Raw genomic sequence first — 27560 nt, forward strand, 5'->3', positions numbered from 1 at the left:
CTGTCACAATAATCTCTTACCAAATCATGGCGATCCCTCCACTATAAATCCACCCCTCCTCCCTCACCAAAACCATCAACTTTCTTTTCCTTCGCTGGTTTTATCCTCTTGCTAGCAATGGCTCGCAATGTGACCCTCCAGTATATCCCCCATGACTCAACCCGGCGCAATAGATTTAAGAAGCGCCTCAAGGGCCTGATGAAGAAGGCGGACGAACTAGCCGTCCTGTGCGATGCCAAGACCTGCGTACTGGTGTACGACGAGGGCAAGGTGGTGCCGGAGGTGTTCCCTTCCAAGGCCGAGGCGGTGGGTATCCTGAATCAATTCAAAATCACACCGGAGCTGGGGCGGTGCAAGGAGGTGATGAACCAGAAGGGCTTCATCACCAAGCGCATTGACAAGCTTCGGGACCAGGTCGACAAGACCCGCCGCGAGTGCGAGGATGGCGAGATCAGGTCCCTCCTTCACAAAACCATGCATGGCGACCTCTCGGGCCTCGTTGGCCTCAACATCGAGGAGCTCACCAAAGTTGGCTACAAGGTGGACGTGCTTCTCAAGAGCATTATGGAACGCATGGCAAAAATCCATTCCCAGGCGCCGCCGCCAGCTCCATGTGTCACCACCGGCAGCATATACATGGGGTCTCCCGCGTTGTATATGGCACCACCTCAGCAGGAGAGCCAGCTTGACATGGTGAGCTCCGGAGGGGACCTCGACACTCTGGTCTACGGTGGCTACGCCAACACCAACTTCTCTAGCAGTGATATGATGATGCAAATGCATTCCTTTGATATGGGTTTCGGTTCAAGTCCTTTCCCTCCCATGTAAGCCAGGAGGCCAGCTACATGTGCCGATCTCATCTCATTTTTATTTGGTTTTGGTGGTTAGGATGAGACATTCAGTTAATTTCTTGAAATTATTATATCCATATATGTGCGTTGTTGTATTCATGCATCATGTTCTTTGAGCCAAATCATAATTAATTCCAATGTAATTGTTGAAATTGTTATTCCGTTGATCTCTTCCCTAGGTTGTTTGTTTGATCTCTGCTGTTTTGTTGGTCGTAAATCTTGAGTTGCACCTTTTTTGTGCCAGCACCGTGTTTTCTTAGGCATACTTGCTCCAGCTACGTGCTAGACAATTTCTTGATTGCTGAACCTTGGTCGTGTGTTGGGAAATCTAATGTTGGGGCCTTTAATTTCATTCTATTTTTGGTGTACGTTTTTTTGGATAGAAACGAGTTGAAGATTCATTTTCCTAGGGCCAGCTAGATGTGATGGATGATTAATATTTGCTTGGATAAATATTTGTAAATTAATTATCTTTTGTGACTTAATTACATGGTGACAGCCCGCCACACGCAAATATCAGAAATAGCGATGCTCTACATTGTGCTCTCCTTAGTCAAACCGTCCTCTCCTTATGTGCTCTCTTAATTGGAGCCATGTTCTGTGTTCTTCAGACCGTCCTTCATTCTTCAGACCCACAAGAGGACAACATTTGCTCGTCAACAGGACATCGTGGCCGATCCAAGGAGACAAGGAGACATGGTGGCCTCGCTCGCCTTCATGATGGTGGTAGCCGAAATCTTAATTTGTTGTCGGCACCATCCCGTGGCTTCCCCGAGGCTCTCGGAGCGCCTATGGCTAGGAGTTTCTCTGCACCTCTCCTTCCCATCAATCCTCATCGTCCCACTTACTTGACCTCCAACATCTAAGTTTGAGATTGTGAGCTATTTCCATGATGTGTTGTGGTGTGAATAAGGTTATTTTTCTCTCAAGATTTCCTTAACAGACCGGTTACCGGGTTTCCACTGCTTCTTGAGAAAAAGTTTGCCTAAATTTGAACTTAAAAAGGGTCAATTAACAGTTACTTCTAACTTGTAGCATCCCATGGTGTGGTGTTATCGATCCTTCATATGTGTGTCATGGTTTTGTTATCGAATCCGGCACACCTTGTGTTTTTGCTCTTTCTCTCTCTCTCTCTCTCTCTAATATGGGCCCTTCCTGGTTTAAAAAAGCGAAAAATAGGTACATAACAGAATTTGAACCAGTGACCTGTGCGAAGAGACGATCTACATTGACAGCGTGCCCAGGCACATTTTATGTTGCTAATAGGGCCACAATTTCCGAGACTTTTCAGAAACCGGCCCTTACGGTTCCTCAAAATAAAATAAAAATTGGGCGGTACATAGTTGCATATTGAGGTGGAAAGTCGAGCTTGAACCAACAAACTCAACGTCAAATGTGATAGACTCACTCAATCGGTACTATATAAGTTTATTTGGTGCCCTTTTTTCTTTGTATAGGTGCATATTAAAATGTACAGCCTGCCCTCCCGCGCCGCCCCCGTGAGGAGACGGAGAGGGGCCATCGATCAGCGCTGCCGGTCGCCTCCTCCTGCCTCCCCCTCCCCCGCCGCCCCTGTGAGGAGATGGGGAGAGGCCATCGATCGGCGCCGCCAGTCGCCTCCTCCAGCCTCACCTCCCTCGTCGCCGCCCAAGGGCCTGACCGGGCGAAGCCTGACTGGCGGCGGCGGGGCGTCTTCTTCCCCTCACACGATGGGGCAGCGCGGGCTGGCCTCCTCGGGCCTGGGCGCGGCACAGGGTGCCGCGGCGCGGCAGCTCGCCAGCGTGGGTGATGCGGCGGTGTGGAGGACTTCGTGGCGGTGGCGACCCGGGGCGGCGACCCTGGAAGGTGGTGGCAGGTGAAGCCTAGGCCTCTTGCGGCGGCATGGCGTGGCGGTGTCCCTGTCCAAGGTGGATCTGTGTCGGCAAGCTAGTGACTTTTGCTCCAGATTGGATTGGATTAGCGACGGTGATGAGCGCGCCGGATTCCTCTCGGCGGCTCTTACAGTTTGGCGACGTGTGGTGGCAACCCTCCTCCCAGGCTTCAGTGGTGGCACACGCAGGCAGTGGCCGATGTGTCAGGGCTCCCACGGTGGCAGTGTTGTTGCGGATGGTCGCCGGATCTGGGTGGCCAGATCTGGGGCTTTGAAGACGGTCTGAATGGTGCACATGTTGTCGGTTGGATGCCCATGGGACAAATCCGGGTGAAAACCTGGTCTCTAGCCGGTGGCCGAAGCCAGTGATGGTGACGCCCTCCGCGTCCTTTCCTTCTTGAAGGCATCATCGTGGTGAAGGTCTCATCTCCTTCCGCTATTTCGGGGGGAAAGCCGATCAGTCAATCGGATGGCGGCAGCGCACCTGTGTCGTTCTCTCCTTAGGGGCGTCATTCTTGACGGTGTGCATTGGACTTGAGGGACCAGTGGACGGTTCCAGCGGTGGAGCGGCATTCCAAGTGACACATCGACGACGTGGAGTCTCGGCGGCGTGGTATGGCAGGGTCTCGGCGATAGATGTGTGATGATGGACGTGCGCAGGGAGGAGGCGTTGCCTGGCGCAGTGGGGGCGTCGACGGCAGGCCTGACAAGGTTGTTGCGTCAGTACCTGCTCTGAAGATGGATCGGTGAAAGACGGCGGCGATGACCTGTGCGTCGGACCGGTTTGCACCCAGACCTGGTTTGTGGCTTGGCTGGGGCCTCCGGCTTTAGATGTTAGCCTTTGGTGAGAGGTCTGGGTATTCGGCTCAGACTTTCTACACCCCTTCATCAGGAGGTTAGAATTAGCAACAGATGTTGTCAAGATGACGGTTTCAAGCCTATTGATGTATTACCCTATAAGATCTTTATGAATAATTAATAAAATGGTTGCATGCATCTTCAGATGCAGAGGTCATCCTCTTTTCTAAAAAAAAAGAATACTGCTTGTATCGATCTATTGTGATTCGTAGAGATAGACCACGAGATGTCTACATCGTGTTGGTGTTTTAACTCTGTTGGAAATGAGAATGTGACTTGATGAGACGACGATGTAAACTCTGATGGGGAAAAGAGGAATTTCGTGTGGGAGCTAGCTAGCTTGAAAGATCCATGACAGCCACATTTGTACGTCGGGTATGTGTGGTGTATACTCATGAGTAGTGCAAAACGAAACTGGCTTGATTCTATGTGCATCGACAGTGGCGCCTGATCGTGGGAGATTGCATTGCAGCTAGCTACTGTAGGAAATTAATCAAGCTCTAGCAAAGAAGACATTCCAGCAGCATTGGACAGGACAAAAGCCTCGTCTCCTTGTAGAGAAGGGTATATATATGTCCGAATGCATTGCTGCTTGACGGATATTGATGTTCATGTCATCTGATTCGGTAGCTACATCACAAAATTTCACTATACATGTAACATATGGTAAGAAAAATTAAGGAAATGGTAAAAAAAAATAAAGAGAAGAGAAAAAAGGGGCATTCCGAGAATTGAACTCGGGACCTCTCGCACCCTAAGCGAGAATCATACCACTAGACCAAATGCCCTATGTTGGCTACATTTTTCTATAAACACGAACAAAAAGTAGGAGAGTTTGGAACAGATGGAGTAGATAGTAGCTAGATTCAGACTATATATGCTTTGGCACTAGACATCAATAATATCGCTAGCTGGTCATTCTGGAGTAGATAGTAGCCGGAATGATGACGAGCTTATGAAGATAAGATCGTGTGGTTGTTTCTTTTCAGACCGATGTTTAACTCTGTCGAAAGTGAAAGTTTGGATCGATGAGACGGTGATGAGGTATGTATAGATGATGCCATGATGGGAAAAAAGGCTATTGAAAAAGGGGAATTTTGTGTGGGGGCTAGCTATCTTGAGAGACCGATCCCAGTCACATATGCGTATGTGGGTACGTGTGGTGTACACGTTGCTCTCATGCAAGCGTCGCTGCTGCAAAAGGAAGCTGTAGATTGCAGCTGGTAAACTAAGCTCTAACAAAGATAGAGATAGAGATAGAGATTGAGAGTCCACCGTTGTTAGAGCTGAAGGATGGGACCTAGGATAGGGACACGACCGAGGGGGGCGATGGTAAGGGTTTGCGTGGCTCGGACGCGGATGGCTCAGCCCACGGTGGGTCTAACAAGACCTTGGCCCGGCCGGCCCAGTCGACTGGGGGTTCCGGAGGAAAGGGGGAGGCGCCCCCAGCGATCCCGATGAACTCCCTCAGGTTCGGCTCCTTCGGTGCTGCGTCGGCCCCCAGCCGGTTGTGGAGTCACAGGGCCGACCTTGACGACCGGGTGGAACAGGAGCTGCCACCGTCGTTATCTCCGTTGGCCTCGCCAGTCGCGCCATCTTTGGCCAAGGGGGCGGGAGGTGGTGACCCCTCATGCCTTGCCTTCTTCGTCTCGTCAGCTTCTGTGTGGGGTGTGGTGGGGGATACTAGGTAGGCGGCCTTGTCCAGCCCCACCAGCCCGCGTAGCCCTATGATGGTGCCTACCCTCGAGGAGCCATCGGTGGGGAGGGCTTCGGCAAGGAGGGCGGCCTCACCTGAAGGCCTTTCGTCTGACGTGGGTGTGCATCGGCCGAGGACTCCCGATTGCAGCCCGCGCTTGACCCTGAGGGGGTCTCCGGCACACGCGCCCATGGAGGCGGGTGCGGCTTCTCCGGTAGGGCTGATGGAAGGCGACCATAGCCTGACTGGCTCGGTGGAGTTAGGTCCAGTTGGGGGTCGGGTAGGAGGCTTTACCCCGAGTGGGCCTACGCAGGACGAGATCGTCGCCTTCGGAGGGATCTCGAATCCCATGTCTGAAGTTCGACGGATGAGCAACCGTCTCCACGATCAGCCTGACGTTGATGACCTGCAGCTGGGGCGCGCCATGCAAGCGGCCAAGCTTCGTGACATTGAGGTCACTATATGTATGTCAGTCAATACTTCCAATTCCATTTTGCATTTTTCCAAGGACGATATTATGAATAATGTAAATCGGTTGGGAGTTTCACTAGGTAGTAATGAAAAAGAAATCTGTTAATGACCTACTTGATCTTGAGGCGGAACGAGCTATAGAGATGATTCGAAACTAAGTGGCTGTTAAACCATTAAATGACTCGGAAATAGATGCATTGGGTGTTAGGGTTCTTGATAGTTTTTGTAAGGATCTTGCGCCCTCTCCCTCTGAGTCAAAGGAAGACGAGAGTTTTGTTTCTCAGAGGGGTTCAACTCACGTCGATCCAGAGGCATGTAAGCTCACTGAGCTCGGTTGTATGGACCGAGTTGATGAGCAAAACAAGCCTAAGCGCAAGTGGAACCGGAAGATTTGTCCGGCCTCGGTTGTGCACAAAAGTGCTCGGATCCGGACTGCTAAAAAATTCCATGATGAAAAATGAAAGGAATCTTTTGGAATAGCAGAGGTCTGACAGACTTGGCTAAAAGAAGATTTCTGGCAGATGCATCTATAGAACACAAGTTAGATTTCATTGCCCTCTCTGAAACCGGTAGACAATTTTACCTCTCAGTTTTTTGGCACCTTACCGGTAGGAGTTGATTTTGATTGGCATTGCTTACCCCCAAGAGGAAGATCCAATGGGATTTTACTTGGGGTGAAGTGTGAAATGTTGGAGGTTCGGAACGTTGTCATGGGAGAATTTGCGGTTAAGGTTCGATTCAGATCAAAGGTTGATGGTTTCCAATGGGCACTAGTGGCAGTGTATAGAGCCGCGCAGCATGAGCTAAAACCAGATTTTCCGGCTGACCTAGTTCGTATTTGCGGAGATGAACGGTTCTCAATACTGGTTGGGGGTGATTTTAACATTATAAGAAGACGGGAAGAAAAGAACAATGATAAATTTGACGGCAACTGGTTGTTTATGTTTAACACAATCATTGAAAGCCTGGATCTCAGGGAGATCAAGCTTTCTGGTAGAAAATTCACTTGGGCCAACACATTACCAAATCCAACGTATGAGAAGTTGGACCGTGTTCTCACCAGTGTGGAATGGGAGCGGAAGTTTCCTTTGGTGACGGTCTATGTGTTGTCGCGAGCGATCTTTAATCATACCCCACTGCTTGTTGAGTCTGGGGAGGCAACTCGTGTGGGAAATAAAAACATCTTCTCTTTTGAATTAGCATGGTTTGAGAGAGAAGGTTTCTTGGATCTGATAGCACGGGAGTGGGCAAAGGATTCAGGAGGGAGATCAAACATAGAAAGATGACAGAATAAGATTAGACACTTAGGACAGTTCCTACGCGATTGGGCCAAACATTTGAGTGGTGTTTATAAGGTTGAAAAGTAAAGGCTCCTTAACCTTATAAATGCCTTAGATTTAAAAGCCGAGTCCTCCATTTTAGAAATTAGAGAGCTGGAGACTAAAGTGGAGGCGGAACTGAGAATGAAAGAATTGCTTCGAGAGGAAGAATTGAAGTGGGCGCTAAGAGCTAAAGTGCGAAAAGTCCTCCAAGGGGACGCTAACACGCAATTCTTTCATATGATTGCGAATGGCAAGCATCGAAAGAAGAAGAAAATTCAGCTTGAGCAAGATGAGGGGACGATCTTGGGACAGGAGAACCTAAAATTATACATCACCAATTATTACAAGCAGTTGTTTGGGGCTCCCGAGGATAGTTTTGTGTCCTTAGACGAGTCAAGGGTTGAGGATATCCCTCAACTTGCGACGGATGAGAATGAAATCTTGACCGCCCCGTTTTCGGAGAAAGAGGTGTTTGAGGTTGTTGGGGAACGTAGTAATTTCAAATTTTTCCTACGCACACGCAAGATCATGTGATGCATAGCAACGAGACGGGAGAGTGTTGTCTACGTACCCAACGCAGACCGACTGCGGAAGCGATGACACGACGTAGAGGAAGTAGTCGTACGTCTTCACGATCCAACCGATCAAGCACCGAAACTACGGCACCTCCGAGTTCGAGCACACGTTCAGCTTGATGACGATCCCCGGACTCCGATCCAGCAAAGTGTCGAGGAAGAGTTCCGTCAGCACGACGGCGTGGTGACGATCTTGATGAACTACAGCAGCAGGGCTTCGCCTAAACTCCGCTACAGTATTATCGAGGAATATGGTGGCAGGGGGCACCGCACACGGCTAAGGAATAGATCACGTGGATCAACTTGTGTGTCTAGAGGTGTCCCCTGCCTCCGTATATAAAGGAGCCAAGGGGGAGGGCTGGCCGGCCAAGGAGGAGGGCGCAGGAGAGTCCTACTCCCTCTGGGAGTAGGATTCCCCCTCCAATCCTAGTCCAACTAGGATTCCTCGGAGGGGAAAAGAGGAGGAGGAGGCCGGCCACCTCTCCTAGTCCTAATAGGACTAGGGGAAGGGGGAGGCGCGCAGCCCATCTAGGGCAGCCCCTTCTCTTTTCCACTAAGGCCCACTATGGCCCATATAGCTCCCGGGGGGTTCCGGTAACCCTCCCGGTACTCCGGTAAAATCCCGATTTCACCCGGAACACTTCCGATGTCCAAACATAGGCTTTCAATATATCAATCTTTACGTCTCAACCATTTCGAGACTCCTCGTCATGTCCGTGATCACATCCGGGACTCCGAACAACCTTCGGTACATCAAAATGCATAAACTCATAATATAACTGTCATCGTAACCTTAAGCGTGCGGACCCTACGGGTTCGAGAACAATGTAGTCATGACCGAGACATGTCTCCGGTCAATAACCAATAGCGGGACCTGGATGCCCATATTGGCTCCTACATATTCTACGAAGATCTTTATCGGTCAGACCGCATAACAACATACGTTGTTCCCTTTGTCATCGGTATGTTACTTGCCCGAGATTTGATCGTCGGTATCCAATACCTAGTTCAATCTCGTTACCGGCAAGTCTCTTTACTCGTTCCGTAATACATCATCTCACAACTAACATATTAGTTGCAGTGCTTGCAAGGCTTATGTGATGTGCATTACCGAGAGGGCCCAGAGATACCTCTCCAACAATCGGAGTGACAAATCCTAATCTCGAAATACGCCAACCCAACATCTACCTTTGGAGACACCTGTAATGCTCCTTTATAATCACCCAGTTACGTTGTGACGTTTGGTAGCACCCAAAGTGTTCCTCCGGCAAACGGGAGTTGCATAATCTCATAGTCATAGGAACATGTATAAGTCATGAAGAAAGCAATAGCAACATACTAAACGATCGGGTGCTAAGCTAACGGAATGGGTCATGTCAATCAGATCATTCAACTAATGATGTGACCTCGTTAATCAAATAACAACTCATTGTTCATGGTCAGGAAACATAACCATCTTTGATTAACGAGCTAGTCAAGTAGAGGCATACTAGTGACACTTTGTTTATCTATGTATTCACACATGTATTATGTTTCCGGTTAATACAATTCTAGCATGAATAATAAACATTTATCATGATTATAAGGAAATAAATAATAACTTTATTATTGCCTCTAGGGCATATTTCCTTCAGTCTCCCACTTGCACTAGAGTCAATAATCTAGATTACACTGTAATGATTCTAACACCCATGGAGCCTTGGTGCTGATCATGTTTTGCTCGTGGAAGAGGCTTAGTCAACGGGTCTGCAACATTCAGATCCGTATGTATCTTGCAAATCTCTATGTCTCCCACCTGGACTAGATCCCGGATGGAGTTGAAGCGTCACTTGATGTGTTTGGTCCTTTTGTGAAATCTGGATTCCTTTGCCAAAGCAATTGCACCAGTATTGTCACAAAAGATTTTCATTGGTCCCGATGCATTAGGTATAACACCTAGATCGGATATGAACTCCTTCATCCAGACTCCTTCGTTCGCTGCTTCCGAAGCAGCTATGTACTCCGCTTCACATGTAGATCCCGCTACGACGCTTTGTTTAGAACTGCACCAACTGACAGCTCCACCGTTTAATGTAAACACGTATCCGGTTTGCGATTTAGAATCGTCCGGATCAGTGTCAAAGCTTGCATCAATGTAACCTTTTACGTGAGCTCTTTGTCACCTCCATATACGAGAAACATATCCTTAGTCCTTTTCAGGTATTTCAGGATGTTCTTGACCGCTGTCCAATGATCCATTCCTGGATTACTTTGGTACCTCCCTGCTAAACTTATAGCAAGGCACACATCAGGTCTGGTACACAGCATTGCATACATGATAGATCCTATGGCTGATGCATAGGGAACATCTTTCATATTCTCTCTACCTTCTGCAGTGGTCGGGCATTGAGTCTTACTCAACTTCACACCTTGTAACACAGGCTAGAATCCTTTCTTTGCTTGATCCATTTTGAATTTCTTCAAAATCTTGTCAAGGTATGTGCTTTGTGAAAGTCCAATTAAGCGTCTTGATCTATCTCTATAGATTTTAATGCCTAATATGTAAGCAGCTTCACCGAGGTCTTTCATTGAAAAACTTTTATTCAAGTATCCCTTTATGCTATCCAGAAATTCTATATCATTTCCAATCAGTAATATGTCATCCACATATAATATCAGAAATGCTACAGAGCTCCCACTCACTTTCTTGTAAATACAGGCTTCTCCGAAAGTCTGTATAAAACCAAATGCTTTGATCACACTATCAAAACGTTTATTCCAACTCCGAGAGGCTTGCACCAGTCCATAAATGGATCGCTGGAGCTTGCACACTTTGTTAGCTCCCTTTGGATCGACAAAACCTTCCGGTTGCATCATATACAACTCTTCTTCCAGAAATCCATTCAGGAATGCAGTTTTGACATCCATCTGCCAAATTTCATGATCATAAAATGCGGCAATCGCTAACATGATTCGGACGGACTTAAGCATCGCTACGGGTGAGAAGGTCTCATCGTAGTCAATCCCTTGAACTTGCCGAAAACCTTTTGCGACAAGCCGAGCTTTGTAGACAGTAACATTACCATCAGCGTCAGTCTTCTTCTTAAAGATCCATTTATTCTCAATTGCTTGCCGATCATCGGGCAAGTCAACCAAAGTCCATACTTTGTTCTCATACATGGATCCCATCTCAGATTTCATGGCTTCAAGCCACTTTGCGGAATCTGGGCTCACCATCGCTTCTTCATAGTTCGTAGGTTCATCATGATCTAGTAGCATGACTTCCAGAACAGGATTACCGTACCACTCTGGTGCGGATCTTACTCTGGTTGATCTACGAGGTTCAGTAGTATCTTGATCTGAAGTTTCATGATCATTATCATTGGCTTCCTCACTAACTGGTGTAGGTGTCACTGAAACAGTTTTCTGTGATGTACTACTTTCCAGTAAGGGAGCAGGTACAGTTATCTCATCAAGTTCTACTTTCCTCCCACTCACTTCTTTCGAAAGAAACTCCTTCTCTAGAAAGGATCCATTCTTGGCAACGAATGTCTTGCCTTCGGATCTGTGATAGAAGGTGTACCCAACAGTTTCCTTTGGGTATCCTATGAAGACACATTTCTCCGATTTGGGTTCGAGCTTATCAGGTTGAAGCTTTTTCACATAAGCATCGCAGCCCCAAACTTTAAGAAACGACAACTTTGGTTTCTTGCCAAACCACAGTTCATAAGGCATCATCTCAACGGATTTTGATGGTGCCCTATTTAACGTGAATGCGGCCGTCTCTAGAGCATAACCCCAAAACGATAGCGGTAAATCAGTAAGAGACATCATAGATCGCACCATATCTAGTAAAGTACGATTACGACGTTCGGACACACCATTACGCTGTGGTGATCCGGGTGGCGTGAGTTGCGAAACTATTCCACAGTTTTTCAAATGTACACCAAACTCGTAACTCAAATATTCTCCTCCACGATCAGATCGTAGAAACTTTATTTTCTTGTTACGATGATTTTCAACTTCACTCTGAAATTCTTTGAACTTTTCAAATGTTTCAGACTTATGTTTCATTAAGTAGATATATCCATATCTGCTTAAATCATCTGTGAAGGTGAGAAAATAACGATATCCGCCACGAGCCTCAATATTCATCGGACCACATACATCGGTATGTATGATTTCCAACAAATCTGTTGCTCTCTCCATAGTATCGGAGAACGGTGTTTTAGTCATCTTGCCCATGAGGCACGGTTCGCAAGTACCAAGTGATTCATAATCAAGTGGTTCCAAAAGTCCATCAGTATGGAGTTTCTTCATGCGCTTTACACCGATATGACCTAAACGACAGTGCCACAAATAAGTTGCACTTTCGTTATCAACTCTGCATCTTTTGGCTTCAACATTATGAATATGTGTATTACTACTATCGAGATTCAAAAAATAGACCACTCTTCAAGGGTGCATGACCATAAAAGATATTACTCATATAAATAGAACAACCATTATTCTCTGATTTAAATGAATAACCGTCTCGCATTAAACAAGATCCAGATATAATGTTCATGCTCAACGCTGGCACCAAATAACAATTATTTGGGTCTAATATTAATCCCGAAGGTAGATGTAGAGGTAGCGTGCCGACCGCGATCACATCGACTTTGGAACCGTTTCCCACGCGCATCGTCACCTCGTCCTTAGCCAATCTTCGCTTAATCCGTAGCCCCTGTTTCGAGTTGCAAATATTAGCAACAGAACCAGTATCAAATACCCAGGTGCTACTGCGAGCATTAGTAAGGTACACATCAATAACATGTATATCACATATACCTTTGTTCACCTTGCCATCCTTCTTATCCGCCAAATACTTGGGGCAGTTCCGCTTCCAGTGACCAGTCTGCTTGCAGTAGAAGCACTCAGTTTCAGGCTTAGGTCCAGACTTGGGTTTCTTCTCCTGAGCAGCAACTTGCTTGCCGTTCTTCTTGAAGTTCCCCTTCTTCTTCCCTTTGCCCTTTTTCTTGAAACTGGTGGTCTTGTTAACCATCAACACTTGATGCTCCTTCTTGATTTCTACCTCCGCAGCTTTCAGCATTGCGAAGAGCTCGGGAATAGTCTTGTTCATCCCTTGCATATTATAGTTCATCACGAAGCTCTTGTAGCTTGGTGGCAGTGATTGGAGAATTCTGTCAATGACGCAATCATCCGGAAGATTAACTCCCAATTGAATCAAGTGATTATTATACCAAGAAATTTTGAGTATATGCTCACTGACAGAACTGTTCTCCTCCATCTTGCAGCTATAGAACTTATTGGAGACTTCATATCTCTCAATCCGGGCATTTGCTTGAAATATTAACTTCAACTCCTGGAACATCTCATATGCTCCATGACGTTCAAAACGTCGTTGAAGTCCCGATTCTAAGCCGTAAAGCATGGCACACTGAACTATCGAGTAGTCATCAGCTTTGCTCTGCCAGACGTTCATAACATCTGGTGTTGCTCCAGCAGCAGGCCTGGCACCCAGCGGTGCTTCCAGGACGTAATTCTACTGTGCAGCAATGAGGATAATCCTCAAGTTACGGACCCAGTCCGTATAATTGCTACCATCATCTTTCAACTTTGCTTTCTCAAGGAACGCATTAAAATTCAACGGAACAACAGCACGAGCCATCTATCTACAATCAACATAAACAAGCAAGATACTATCAGGGACTAAGTTCATGATAAATTTAAGTTCAATTAATCATATTACTTAAGAACTCCCACTTAGATAGACATCCCTCTAATCCTCTAAGTGATCACGTGATCCAAATCAACTAAACCATGTCCGATCATCACGTGAGATGGAGTAGTTTCATCGGTGAACATCATTATGTTGATCATATCTTCTATATGATTCACGTTCGACCTTTCGGTCTCCGTGTTCCGAGGCCATATCTGCATATGCTAGGCTCGTCAAGTTTAACCTGAGTATTCTGCGTGTGCAAAACTGGCTTGCACCCGTTGTAGATGGATGTAGAGCTTATCACACCCGATCATCATGTGGTGTCTGGGCACGACGAACTTTGGCAATGGTGCATACTCAGGGAGAACACTTCTTGATAATTTAGTGAGAGATCATCTTATAATGCTACCATCAATCAAAGCAAGATAAGATGCATAAAAAGATGAACATCACATGCAATCAATATAAGTGATATGATATGGCCATCATCATCTTGTGCTTGTGATCTCCATCTCCGAAGCACCGTCATGATCACCATCGTCACCGGCGCGACACCTTGATCTCCATCGTAGCATCGTTGTCGTCTCACCAATCTTATGCTTCCACGACTATCACTACCGTTTAGTAATAAAGTAAAGCATTACATCGCGATTGCATTGCATACAATAAAGCGACAACCATATGGCTCTTGCCAGTTGCCGATAACTCGGTTACAAAACATGATCATCTCATACAATAAAATTTAGCATCATGCCTTGACCATATCACATCACAACATGCCCTGCAAAAACAAGTTAGACGTCCTCTACTTTGTTGTTGCAAATTTTACGTGGCTGCTACGGGCTTAAGCAAGAACCAATCTCACCTACGCATCAAAACCACAACGATAGTTTGTCAAATAGACTCCGTTTTAACCTTCGCAAGGACCGGGCGTAGCCATACTTGGTTCAACTAAAGTTGGAGAGACAGTCGCCCGCAAGCCATCTATGTGCAAAGCACGTCGAGGGAACCGGTCTCGCGTAAGCTTACGCGTAATGTTGGTCCGGGTCGTCTCGTCCAACAATACCGCCGAACCAAAGTATGACATGCTGGTAGGCAGTATGACTTGTATCGTCCACAACTCACTTGTGTTCTACTCGTGCATATAACATCAACATAAATAACCTGGCTCTGATACCACTGTTGGGGAACGTAGTAATTTCAAAATTTTCCTACGCACACGCAAGATCATGTGATGCATAGCAACGAGACGGGAGAGTGTTGTCTACGTACCCAACGCAGACCGACTGCGGAAGCGATGACACGACGTAGAGGAAGTAGTCGTACGTCTTCACGATCCAACCGATCAAGCACCGAAACTACGGCACCTCCGAGTTCGAGCACACGTTCAGCTCGATGACGATCCCTGGACTCCGATCCAGCAAAGTGTCGGGGAAGAGTTCCGTCAGCACGACGGCGTGGTGACGATCTTGATGAACTACAGCAGCAGGGCTTCGCCTAAACTCCGCTACAGTATTATCGAGGAATATGGTGGCAGGGGGCACCGCACACGGCTAAGGAATAGATCACGTGGATCAACTTGTGTGTCTAGAGGTGTCCCCTGCCTCCGTATATAAAGGAGGGCGCAGGAGAGTCCTACTCCCTCTGGGAGTAGGATTCCCCCTCCAATCCTAGTCCAACTAGGATTCCTCGGAGGGGAAAAGAGGAGGAGGAGGCCGGCCACCTCTCCTAGTCCTAATAGGACTAGGGGAAGGGGGAGGCGCGCAGCCCATCTAGGGCAGCCCCTTCTCTTTTCCACTAAGGCCCACTATGGCCCATATAGCTCCCGGGGGGTTCCGGTAACCCTCCCGGTACTCCGGTAAAATCCCGATTTCACCCGGAACACTTCCGATGTCCAAACATAGGCTTTCAATATATCAATCTTTACGTCTCAACCATTTCGAGACTCCTCGTCATGTCCGTGATCACATCCGGGACTCCGAACAACCTTCGGTACATCAAAATGCATAAACTCATAATATAACTGTCATCGTAACCTTAAGCGTGCGGACCCTACGGGTTCGAGAACAATGTAGTCATGACCGAGACATGTCTCCGGTCAATAACCAATAGCGGGACCTGGATGCCCATATTGGCTCCTACATATTCTACGAAGATCTTTATCGGTCAGACCGCATAACAACATACGTTGTTCCCTTTGTCATCGGTATGTTACTTGCCCGAGATTTGATCGTCGGTATCCAATACCTAGTTCAATCTCGTTACCGGCAAGTCTCTTTACTCGTTCCGTAATACATCATCTCACAACTAACATATTAGTTGCAGTGCTTGCAAGGCTTATGTGATGTGCATTACCGAGAGGGCCCAGAGATACCTCTCCGACAATCGGAGTGACAAATCCTAATCTCGAAATACGCCAACCCAACATCTACCTTTGGAGACACCTGTAATGCTCCTTTATAATCACCCAGTTACGTTGTGACGTTTGGTAGCACCCAAAGTGTTCCTCCGGCAAACGGGAGTTGCATAATCTCATAGTCATAGGAACATGTATAAGTCATGAAGAAAGCAATAGCAACATACTAAACGATCGGGTGCTAAGCTAACGGAATGGGTCATGTCAATCAGATCATTCAACTAATGATGTGACCTCGTTAATCAAATAACAACTCATTGTTCATGGTCAGGAAACATAACCATCTTTGATTAACGAGCTAGTCAAGTAGAGGCATACTAGTGACACTTTGTTTATCTATGTATTCACACATGTATTATGTTTCCGGTTAATACAATTCTAGCATGAATAATAAACATTTATCATGATTATAAGGAAATAAATAATAACTTTATTATTGCCTCTAGGGCATATTTCCTTCAGAGGTGATTTCACATATGAAGAATAATAAAGCTCCTCGGCTGGATGGCTTTCCGTGTGAGTTTTATAAAAGGTGTTGGCTTATTATTAAGGATGATTTGCTTCCAATGTTTCATGATTTGTTTCTGGCATTTGCAGTTGTTTCACTTAAATTTCGGAACGATAACTTTGCTCCCAAAGAAGGCAGAGGCGGTGCGTATTGAGCAGTTCCGACCGATATGTCTTCTTGATGTCAGCTTTAAAATCTTCACCAAGGTGGGGACTAACAGGTCGACGCAGATTGCACACAGTGTGGTGCAGCCATCTCAAACAGCCTTCATGCCGGACAGAAACATCCTTGAAGGGGTTGTGGTCCTACAGGAAACGCTCCATGAAATCCACACAAAAAAACTAGATGGGGTGGTTTTTAAGGTGGATTTTGAGAAAGCATACGATAAGGTTAAGTGACCATTTCTTCAGCAGGCCTTGCGGATGAAAGGATTTGATTAGTCCTGAAGAAAGCAGGTAGATTCTTTCACGCAAAAAGGCAGTGTCAGAATCAAAGTGAATGATGACATATGTCATTATTTCCAGACACAAAAGGGTCTAAGACAGGGAGACCCGATGTCACCTACTTGTTCAACATAGTAGTGGACATGTTGACAATTCTGACAGGAAGAGCTAAAGAAAATGGCCAAGTAGGTGGTCTCGTCCCGCATCTAGTGGATGGTGGAGTGTCCATTCTACAGTACGCCGATGATACTATCATCTTCATGGAACATGATCTGGCAAAAGCAAGAAATATGAAGCTTGTGTTATGCTTATTCGAGCAGTTTTCGGGGTTAAAGATTAACTTCCATAAAAATGAATTGTTCTGCTTTGGGAGAGCTAAAGACGAACAAGAAGCTTACAAACAACTGTTTGGATGTGGGTTGGGTTCGTTGCCTTTTACATATTTGGTCATACCGATTCACCATTGCAAGCTCTCTAACAAAGAATGGAAGTGCATTGAAGATCCATTTAAAAAGAAACTAGGTTGCTGGAAGGGCAAAATTATGTCATATGAAGGCCGAGTAATTCTCATCAATTCGGTGCTCACGAGTATGCCAATGTTTCTCTTGTCCTTCTTCGAGGTACCAGTAGGGGTACAGAAAAGACTGGACTTCTATCTATCACATTTTTTCTGGCAGAGTGATGAGTTAAAACGAAAATACAGACTCGCCAAATGGGATATTATTTGTAGGCCAAAAGACCGAGGTGGTCTTGGCATTGAAAATTTAGAGGTGAAGAATAGATGCCTTCTCAGCAAGTGGTTGTACAAGCTATCTGTAGAGACCCATGCCACATGGGCCCAGATTCTGCGTTATAAGTACCTTCATTCCAAAACCTTATCCCAGGTGATGGTCAGACCAACCGATTCGCCGTTTTGGAAAGGACTGATGAGAGTGAAATCAGCCTTCTTCCATAGGAAAAAATTTATCGTCGGTAATGGTACTTTCACGAGATTCTGGGAGGATACGTGGCTAGGGGAGACGCCTCTAGCTATCCAATATCCTTCTCTCTATAATATTACTCAGCGTAGAGATGCTTACGATTGCAGCAGTATTACAGTCCAATCCTCTCAATATTCAATTAAGGAGGACTTTAGCGGGAAACCGTTGGGAAGCTTGGTTCCATCTTGTGATAAGATTGATGGATGTTAACCTTTCTCAACAGTCAGATCAGTTGCACTGGAAACTAACCAAGAATGGAGTGTTTTCGGTAAAAACCACGTATTTGGGTATTATCAACTTTGGCTCTGTCCCTCGATCTGTGCATATTTGGGAAGTCAAAGTGCCCTTAAAAATTAAAGTGTTCATGTGGTTTGTCCACAAACAAGTCATTCTCAATAAGGACAATTTGGCAAAATGTAACTGGGCAAGATCTCGATGATGTAGCTTCTGTGATCATGATGAATCTATCAAACACCTCTTTCTTGATTGCCCAGTGGCCAAAATTTAATGGCGGTCTGTTCATATAGCGTTTAACATTACTCCTCCAAATAGTATCCACGCGTTATTTGGGACGTGGCTAAATGGAGTTGAGACAGAAATAGCGAAACATATCCGTGTAGGAGTATGTGCTTTATTATGGGCTATATGGAACTGCAGGAACGATTTGGTTTTTAACAAAACAACACATATTCATTTCTTGTAGGTTATTTTCTGGGCCACTACATTGATCAGTATGTGGTTGCTACTCACTCCGACGGATGCCAGAGAGCGTATGGTTACTGGGTCTACCCATTAGGAGACGGTAGAGTGGGCTATCTTCAACCGGTTTGGATGGTGGTCATATAATAGGATAGGTGTTTAGTTTCATATCTATCTTTATTCCGCCGGTTGTGGCTATCCCGTTTTCATATTTTTAGCTCTTTGTGAGCCCTTTTGCTTTTTGAGACTTGGAGACTTTGTTGAACTATTTGCTTATTAATAAAATGACGCATGCATCTTTCTGATGCAGAGGCTGGGGGATAACCTCCTTTTCGAAAAAATGGTTCGTCTGCTAGGTTGACCGTTATAGTTGGAAGCGGGGCCCACATGTCATCATCAACCCTCCCCTCTCTCAAGACTTTTCTCTCAGGCATTCTGGATTGATTCATCACGTCCACCGATTGATTTGTCATGACATCTAAGTTAACTATATGAAAGAAATTGTGCTACATATGTAGTGTCGCGGGCCTACTTGGATAGAAGGAATGGAAGTGATCTCAGGTAATAGTTGCGGGAGATCATAGGGCACGGTCAGTAGCTACGCCGACCTATCGCTGGAAAGAGAGGCTGGGATGGAGCACCAGGGCTTGGGACCAAGGAAAATAGAACGGATAAATTTATACTTGTTTTCTTCCATGTCCAGGGGAGCTATATATATGGCACAATATAACTTTGAAACTAAGCCAACAACGTAAAAGACCTACGGGACAAAAACCTTCCTATCTTAAATCTTACTACCTTATTTAGACTAACTAAACTTGAATATATCCCTAGCCAATTCTGAAATAGCTCATGCATCCTTGAGCTGGAAAGTTGGGTAGCATTCTTTGAAAGTTGGGACATCTTTGCATGAGGCCTAAGATGTTGATTGGCCTTTTGGCCTTCCCACCAAATCAGGATCGGATGCATTCCCTTGCAAGGTGGGCTTGCAACGCCTTGTGGGGAGTCGGATGTGCACGTCCTTGGAAAATGGCTGGAAGCCCTGGAGGCTTCTTCGGAGGAGGACCATGGTACTTCTTTAGGAGACCCACATGAAAGACATTATGAATGCGAGCACGAGGTGGCGGTTCCAAACGGTAAGCAACAGTCAATCTTATCAATGGCCTTGTATGGCCGATAGTACTTGGGCGCAAGCTTGTCTTTGGCACCAGAACAAGGAACACAATCGAGCAGCGGTGTTGGGGAACCAAGCCCATTCTTTGATGTCAAAGGAAGAGCGATATATTAGCCTATCATAGGTGACATTCTAGGCCATCACCGAAAATGGCCATCAGGGAACACAATTGAGCAACGGTGTTGGGGAACCAAGCCCATTCTTTGATGTCAAAGGAAGAGCGACATATTAGCCTATCATAGGTGACATTCTAGGCCATCACCGAAAATGGCCATCAGTGACAACTTTTGGTTCGTCACTTAAGATACGATCTTGCATGAAGGAGGAAGTGGTACCGTCAAGATTTTATTTTTTATGTGACGGCCGGAAAACGTCGCCAGTACATTTTCCGTGACGAAAAATGGTTTTATGTGACACAAGTGAAACCTCGCAAAATAGAGCAAATTTTGTAGTCTCAACGCCTATCACAAGTAGCATCCTCCAATATGGAAGTTGCTCCATTTAGCTTGATTTGTGATAATTTCACTTGGTTTCTTTCCGTGTGTGATATTTCCTACCAAATAACGGAAAAATGGATTTTCTTCTCTTTCAAAGAATTAGCATTAGAAATAAGCAGAAATCGATATAATCTGGTGAAAACCAAATGAAAACTAAATAATCATAAATTCTCAAGCCATCACTGGCTGGCCAAGAGGGCGAGGGCACTGTGGTTTAAGAGGGTCGTGGGGTCCTTGGCGAGGGAGTCGTCGACGTTTGATGGAGGCTTATAGGATGAAGATGTGTTGGAGCAAGACTGAAAACTATAGGGTGCGGTGCTAGTTGGTGGCTGTGTGGGTTTCTAATAGAGACATACAGTGGACGATGGATATAACAACCAAAGTGCACAACAATAACTAACGAACGGAAAACACGAAGGTTTGAATTTATTAGATGAACTCAAACTTTTCAAATAAAGCAGTCGTTCAGTGACAAATATTGGTCCATTTTTGTCTTTGGACCACAATATCAGACGTGGGTCATTTTTAGACCAGCCTGTGATAAGAATTCTACCGAGCCCTGAAAAGTTTATCATTGATGCGCCTGAGTAGGCTAGTCAGTGATAAAACTCGTCACTGACGCGTGGTTAGTGGCTCATCAATGATGAGGGGTCAGTGCTTCCGAATCTACAGTAGTGAGATGTTGTCACGGCTCGATATCTTGGAAGTGCTCACATGGGCAGCATGTGTGTGTGTGTGTTTTCAAAGAGGTGAGTGTATGTGTGTGTTGCCGGATATCTCGCAGTTTTACTATCAAAGCCATTCAACCTTTTGTATATGTTTTCTATGTTCTTTTGTGGCGCACAAAGCATGCAACTTATCTTGTTTTGTGTATCTCATCTTAGTCAACCACAACTAATCAGACATAACAACCTTTTGATATATGAATGGATTCTCTCTTTTTCATGTATTTTCTGGTCTCGTTTTTTGGTTAGCTGGTTGGTGAAATACTTTTTGGCTCTCATCTTAATATCATGAACAATGGCACATGTCGAAGTCCTATCGAACCCTTCCTGTTGCAACTTGTTAACAAGTGAGAGGCAATCAGAAGCAACTTGGAAAAACTGAACTCCTATGCTTTTGGCAAGCATAAGCGCCTGGCGGATGGCCTCTGCTTCAGCAATTTCAGGTCATTGCACATGATCAACAATGCCTCGACAAGCAGCATTCATTAACCCTAGATGATTACGCATGATGTTGGAGTTGTGTCGAATATAGTGTACGAGATAGGTTACAGTTGGACTTGTAGTTGTATTGTGTTTAGATAGGATATGAAGTCGTGTCCTAATAGGACACTTGTATCCTAGGCCTCTCATATATAGCGGAGCTAGACACACGATGTAACATATGCCAACATAATAGCACCGGAACACAGGGGAAGCCGGCGACATGTGCCGGTGTCCAGGGCGACCGGGTGCGGTATTGTGACGGTGTCACGGGGAGGAGCGCCCATAGTCAAGCCCCGGGGATGTAGCCATATCGGTGAACCTCGTTAACAAATCTCGGTGTCGTGCTCGTGTGATTGTTTGGTCCTCGGATGATCGACAGTGGCCTCGGATTTATTCTAACAAGTGGTATCATGAGCTAGGTTATCCGGAGATTGTGGATTGTTGATTTAGAGGAAGTATCAAGTCTAAGATGCACCCGGCTGCGGTGTGGTTCTCGACGAGATTGAAAAAAAGCAATCGGTAGCGAAATCGGCGAGCAGGCTTTGGATCAGCGGAAGGCTCGCGTGCTCGTTGGAGTGGCGGGGACGTGCAGCGGTTGATCACACGGATCGATCGAGCGAGCGTCAGGCTGCCGTGCGTACGTGCTGTGGATATTTGGCGCCTTGCGACCCATGGCAGGAGGTCCATCAGGAGTAGTTCTTTTTTTTTATTTGTGCATTCCATCAGGAGTAGTTCGCTGGCCCACGCTGGGCTAGCAAGTCTGTGGACCAGGTGTTGGTGCAGCGCTGAATCGGGAGCAGATCGAGGAACGGAAGAAGCTTGTATATGAGATTTGTTTGGACCAAAAGTGGACCGAGTCCATGTATGACATGGCGAGATGCAGATCAGATCGAGCGGAAAAAATCCAAAGTGATACGGAAGTACATTGGACAGCACAGGCAAGACAAAAGCAATGTAGCATTGGATTGTGTGCTAAGTGTTATTTTTCATGGGTCAGCCGTACATATATAAAAATCATGGTGTCAACGGATGCTAGGTTCGGGTTATGGCAGACATGGCTGAAAGATTTATTGGCACAACAGGGATGCTTGAAAGCGTTGCGGGAGGTCAGGTCAGTTGAGATAGAATTATCATGTGATGGATGGAAATTCGCGGAAGGCGAGTTGGGAGCCTCGAGCATGTCATGCAGTCGGAGAAGTTCGGCTTGGTTGGACTAGATAGTCTGACGGGATCGACGCAAGTCGGTTGGTACAGAAGACGGTGGTGGGATCAGCGACGACGACATAGGAGTGTGGTGCTGATGGTGACTGTTTTCTGGGCGTGGATACACGCGGCACGGGCCTAGAGGGCTTGTGTGGCTTCGACAAGACTATGGCGCGGGGTTGATTCAAGGTGATGTGCACATGTGAGCTTGAAGTCGACGGGGCGCGAGGGTGGGCTGATCATCTACCATGGAGTCGTGTTGAAGGTGGAGATGGATTGAGGGGCTACGGTGTAAGGATCCAGAGAATCGAAGCCTATTCAGCAAGGGGAAAAGCGAGTGACATGCAATTTGGACTGGAGCCCAGTGGTCTGATGGAAGCATGAAACTCGTCACCGGTCGGTGATGATCGGTGGTACTCTGCAGTGGGGGTTGGGTGGTGTGGGTTCGCGACCCTTGAGACTCGACCGGGACAGCGAAGACTCGACGCGATAATAGCGGCGAGGCGTGCGGTATGCACGGACATGGAGACGGGCCAGGGCTCTTGTGGTCATACATGTGGTGAGACAACTGCGAATTTGACTCGGTATGACTACAACCAATGGTGAAATTCCTTCAAGTTTCAGATAGGTCAAGAAAGGAGCGGTGATGTTGAGTTCAGGTAACTCTTATGTGTGACACCCAATATGTGAGTTGTTCACTTTCACGCAGGTCAGTGATCGGTGTGTGATGATGTTGAAGGATACTCTGGAAGTTGGGAGCACAGACTAGAGTAAAGAGGAACTTAATTTTGCTCGAGTGTTGACTGTGGTCAGGAAAAGGAGGGACTACAAGTTGCAGGTGGAGTCACATGGAGTCTTTGGAGTAGCAGCGATACTCACGGGATAAGCTCAAGTCCAATGTACATGGAAGTTTGACGCATTGACGAATCCAGAATGGTGGAGAATATTCGCTAAGGTGGAGTTTGTTGGAGTTGTGTCGAATATAGTGTATGAGATAGATTACAATTGGACTTGTAGTTGTATTGTGTTTAGATAGGATATGGAGTCGTGTCCTAATAGGACACTTGTATCCTAGGCCTCTTATATATAGCGGGGCTAGACACACGATGTAATCTATGCCAACATAATAGCACCGGAACGCAGGGGAAGCCGGCGACATGTGCTGGTGTCCAGGGCGACCGGGTGCGGTATTGTAACGGTGTCACGGGGAGGAGCACCCGTAGTTAAGCCCTGGAGATGTAGCCATATCGGTGAACCTCGTTAACAAATCTCGATGTCGTGTTCGTATGATTGCTTGGTCCTCGGATGATCGACAGTGGCCTCGGATTTATTCTAACACATGACAGCACCATATCCAGCCTTTCCAGTACGGAGAAGATCGCAGCGTCCATGTTGATCAGCATTAGGCCCTCCGGTGGCGGACCCATTTCTCAATTAACGTCAAGGTCCGCTGCTTTGGTGACTTAAGAGACTGAGGCGCTTGTTTACTGCACTTGTTTTTTAATATGGTGTCCGAGGCTTCATAAATGAGTAAAAAAAATTGTTTTTGTGCTCGTTTTCACTATGGATGTTTCAAGGTGCAACCATATGTGCTTGGCGGCAGGGATTTTGTGCTGGGATTGTGTGTTGAGGATAAGGAAGGTCCGAACAACCATAATTTCCCCGCACATATGGGCTGGATTTTGGGGGAGCTCGGACTATCTAGATAATTGAATTTTTGGGAGCTTGTTCACGCTCGTTTGATGTCAGAACACACTTAGTATGTATGAGGGAGAAATGAGCCTTGACCTTGAAGACGACTTTAATCATTTGTCTGATTCATTTATATGCATTATAGCCCGTAGCAATGCACGGACATTCTAGTAGTCTTACCAGTATGAGAGTTAGTGCAATAGGATTTGAGTCTGTTCTTTTTTTTCCTCCGAGCTTTCTTTGTTCCTTCTAGTCATGTGGTTTTTGTGCTTATTTTTTACTTGTTTCGTACAAAATTAGTGTCTTTATGGGCCTGGCTGATAGGAGAAAGGATTGTGTTCGGCCAATTCATTTGCACGGCTTGATGGGCTTAGAAGGATGTCACCGTGTCGTCGTGAAGCGTTTCTAGCACGAACGAACACATCGTGGGGAAACCATTAGCACGTGTATGATATGTCTCGCTCCCGTCATATGGGGGGGGGGGGGGGGGGGGCATGCGCTATCATGTCCAAGTTAGTATGTTTAAATTGACGCCAAATTTACAGATGGGCACAATTAAGGCCGGGTCAAAGATCTGCTAGATATTCGATCGCGTTCAGAAGTACTAAATAAGGCAATCTTCTTCATACCTGTCACAATAATCTCTTACCAAATCACGATGATCCCTCCACTATAAATCCACCCCTCCTCCCTCGCCGAAACCATCAACTTTCCTTTCCTTCGCTGGTTTTATCCTCTTGCCAGCCATGGGTCGCAATCTGACCCTCCAGTACATCCCCATGACTCGGCCCGGCGCAAAAGATTCAAGAAGCGCCTCAAGGGCCTGATGAAGAAGGCGGACGAACTAGCCGTCCTGTGCGATGCCAAGACCTGCGTACTAGTGTACGAAGAGGGCAAGGCGGCGCCAGAGATGTTCCCTTCCCAGGCCAAGGCGGTGGGTATCTTGAATCGATTCAAAAGCATTCCAGAGTTGGGGAGGTGCAAGGAGGTGATGAACCAGAAGGGCTTCATCACCAAGCGCATTGACAAGCTCCAGGAGCAGGTCGACAAGACCCGCCACGAGTGCGAGGACGGCGAGATCAGGTCCCTCCTTCACAAAACCATGCATGGCGACCTCTCGGGCCTCGTTGGCCTCAACATCGAGGAGCTCACCAAAGTTGGATACAAGGTGGACGTGCTTCTCAAGAGCATTACCGAACGCAAGGAAAAAATCCATTCCCAGGCACCGTCGCCAGCTCCATGTGTCGCCACCGGTAGCATAGACATGGGGTCTCCCCCGTTATATCCGGCACCACCTCAGCAGGAGAGCCGGCTTGACATGGTGAGCTCCGGAGGGGACCTCGACACCCTGGTCTACGGTGGCTACACCAGCACCAACTTCTCTAGCAGTGATATGATGATGCAGATGCAGTCCTTTGATATGGGTTTCGCTTCGAGTCCTTTCCCTCCCATGTAAGCCAGGAGGCCAACTACATGTGTCGATCTCATCTCATTTTTATTTGGTTTTGGTGGTTAGGATGAGACATTCAGTTAATTTCTTGAAATTGTTATATCCATCTATGTGGGTCGTTGTATTCATGCATCGTGTTCGTTGAGCCAAATCATAATTAATTCCAATGTAATTGTTGAAATTGTTATTCAGTTGATCTCTTCCCTAGGTTGTTTGTTTGATCTCTGCTATTTAGTTGGTCGTAAATCTTGAGTTGCACCTTTTTTGTGTCAGCACCGTGTTTTCTCAGGCATAGTTGCACCAGCTACACGCTAGACAATTGCTTGATTGTTGAACCTTGGTCGTGTGCTGGGAGAACTAATGTTAGGGTGTTTAATTTCATGCTATTTTGGTGTACGTTTTTTTGGGAGAGAAACGAGTTGAAGATTTGCTATCTCCTGCCTGCAACTGTACTTAAAAAGAAAGAAAACAAGCCTAATGATCTCTCCATTAGAAAAAAGAAAAGAGTTAGACAAGGTTCTCAATTGCTACAACAATTACCTGAAATGCTTGCAGCCTAAAAACAATTGGACGCCACCGCCGGCCTGGGCCTAGTCGCCATGCACTAGATACTCCCTCCTTTCCGGTTTATAGGGCTTATCTCAAAATTTTAGTTTTTTCATTTTATAAGGCTCAATTTGGTTGTTCCCCACCACATGTTCAGACTTTAAGGTGCATTAAATCATTGCATGCAAGTATTAAGAGAAAACTGACCAATGCATGCACTATATGCATGCATGCATTGCAATTAATACATTCGTAAACATAATTTTTTGAGGAAAACAAGAGCATTAATTGGGTGCTTTTGCAAACTACAAAAAATATTCCACCACTCATCATCTACCTTGGTTGGTGAGATTTTTGAATTGAGCCTTATAAACCGAAAAGGAGGGAGTAGAAGAATGGAGAAAAGTTCATTAATCTGTCTCTTTGGAGTCGGAAGCTCCTTGGGACTTGGGTTGATTAGCTGGGGAGTGAAGGAGATGGAGTTGGGGCCCTTGGGGAAAGAACGAGAGACGAAGCGATTAGCGAGGTTGGGGCCCTTGGGGCGCTTACCGGAGAACGAAGCGATTAGCATTTTTTTTCAGGTAAAATAACGAAGCGATTAGCAATCTGGTTTTTCTAGGGGTGATTAGCAATCTGGTGCGTGTGTGCGTCAAGGGAGGTGTCTCTCTCCGAGTGGGTTGGGCCTGCTGAATCACTTTCTTCTTATTAACCAGTGCACACATACCGTACGTAAGAAACATGCCAGGGACGGGCCCTAGGCGGCCGCACTAACTGCCTATGCCCAGGGCCGGCCCTGAGGACAGGAGTAGCAACAGATGTTGCTAAGATGACGATTTCAGACATATTGATGTATGACCTTATAAGATTTTTGTGAATAATTAATAAAATGACTGCATGCATCTTCAGATGCAGAAGTCAGGGTCATCCTCCTTTTCTAATAAAAAACTATTACTTGTATCGATCTATTGTGATTCGTAGAGGTAGACCAGGAGATGTCTACATCGTGTTGGTGTTTTGACTCTATTGGAAGTGAAAACGTGACTTCATGAGACGTTGATGTAAACTCTGATGGGGAAAAGGGGAATTTCGTGTGGGAGCTAGCTAGCTTGAAAGATCCATCACAGCCACATTTGGACAGGCGGTGCCTGCCTACCTTGATTCGCGGGAGATTGCATTGCAGCTAGCTAGCAAATTAATCAAGCTCTGGCAAAGAAGACGATTCCACCAGCATTGGACAGGAGTACTAAGAGCCCCGTCCCCTTGAAGAGAAGAGTATATATATCTGTGAGTACAATGTTACTTCACAGAGATTGATTTTCATGACTTTTGATTCGCTAGTTACATCACACATGGTAAGAAAAAATAAGGAAATGGTAAAAAATAAAAAGATGAAAACT

General features: G+C 46.2%; 1 protein-coding gene and 1 non-coding gene across 2 annotated transcripts; one reads left to right on the top strand and one right to left on the bottom strand.

Annotated features, from left to right (window-relative positions):
• Window positions 1–117: 117 nt before the first annotated feature.
• LOC125532025 (MADS-box transcription factor PHERES 1-like) lies at window positions 118–25623 on the top strand. Its single transcript, XM_087535225.1, has 2 exons — window positions 118–827; window positions 25386–25623. Exons 1-2 carry the CDS (start codon window positions 118–120, stop codon window positions 25621–25623), a joined length of 948 nt encoding a protein of 315 aa, XP_087391351.1.
• On the bottom strand, window positions 4296–4367 carry TRNAP-AGG (transfer RNA proline (anticodon AGG)). The gene has a single exon. It is a non-coding gene; the product is annotated as a tRNA-Pro (tRNA).
• Window positions 25624–27560: the final 1937 nt, after the last annotated feature.

Source organism: Triticum urartu, chromosome 7A, assembly GCF_056163025.1.
Source record: "Triticum urartu cultivar PI428250 chromosome 7A, HENAU_Tu73, whole genome shotgun sequence".
NCBI lineage: Eukaryota > Viridiplantae > Streptophyta > Magnoliopsida > Poales > Poaceae > Triticum > Triticum urartu.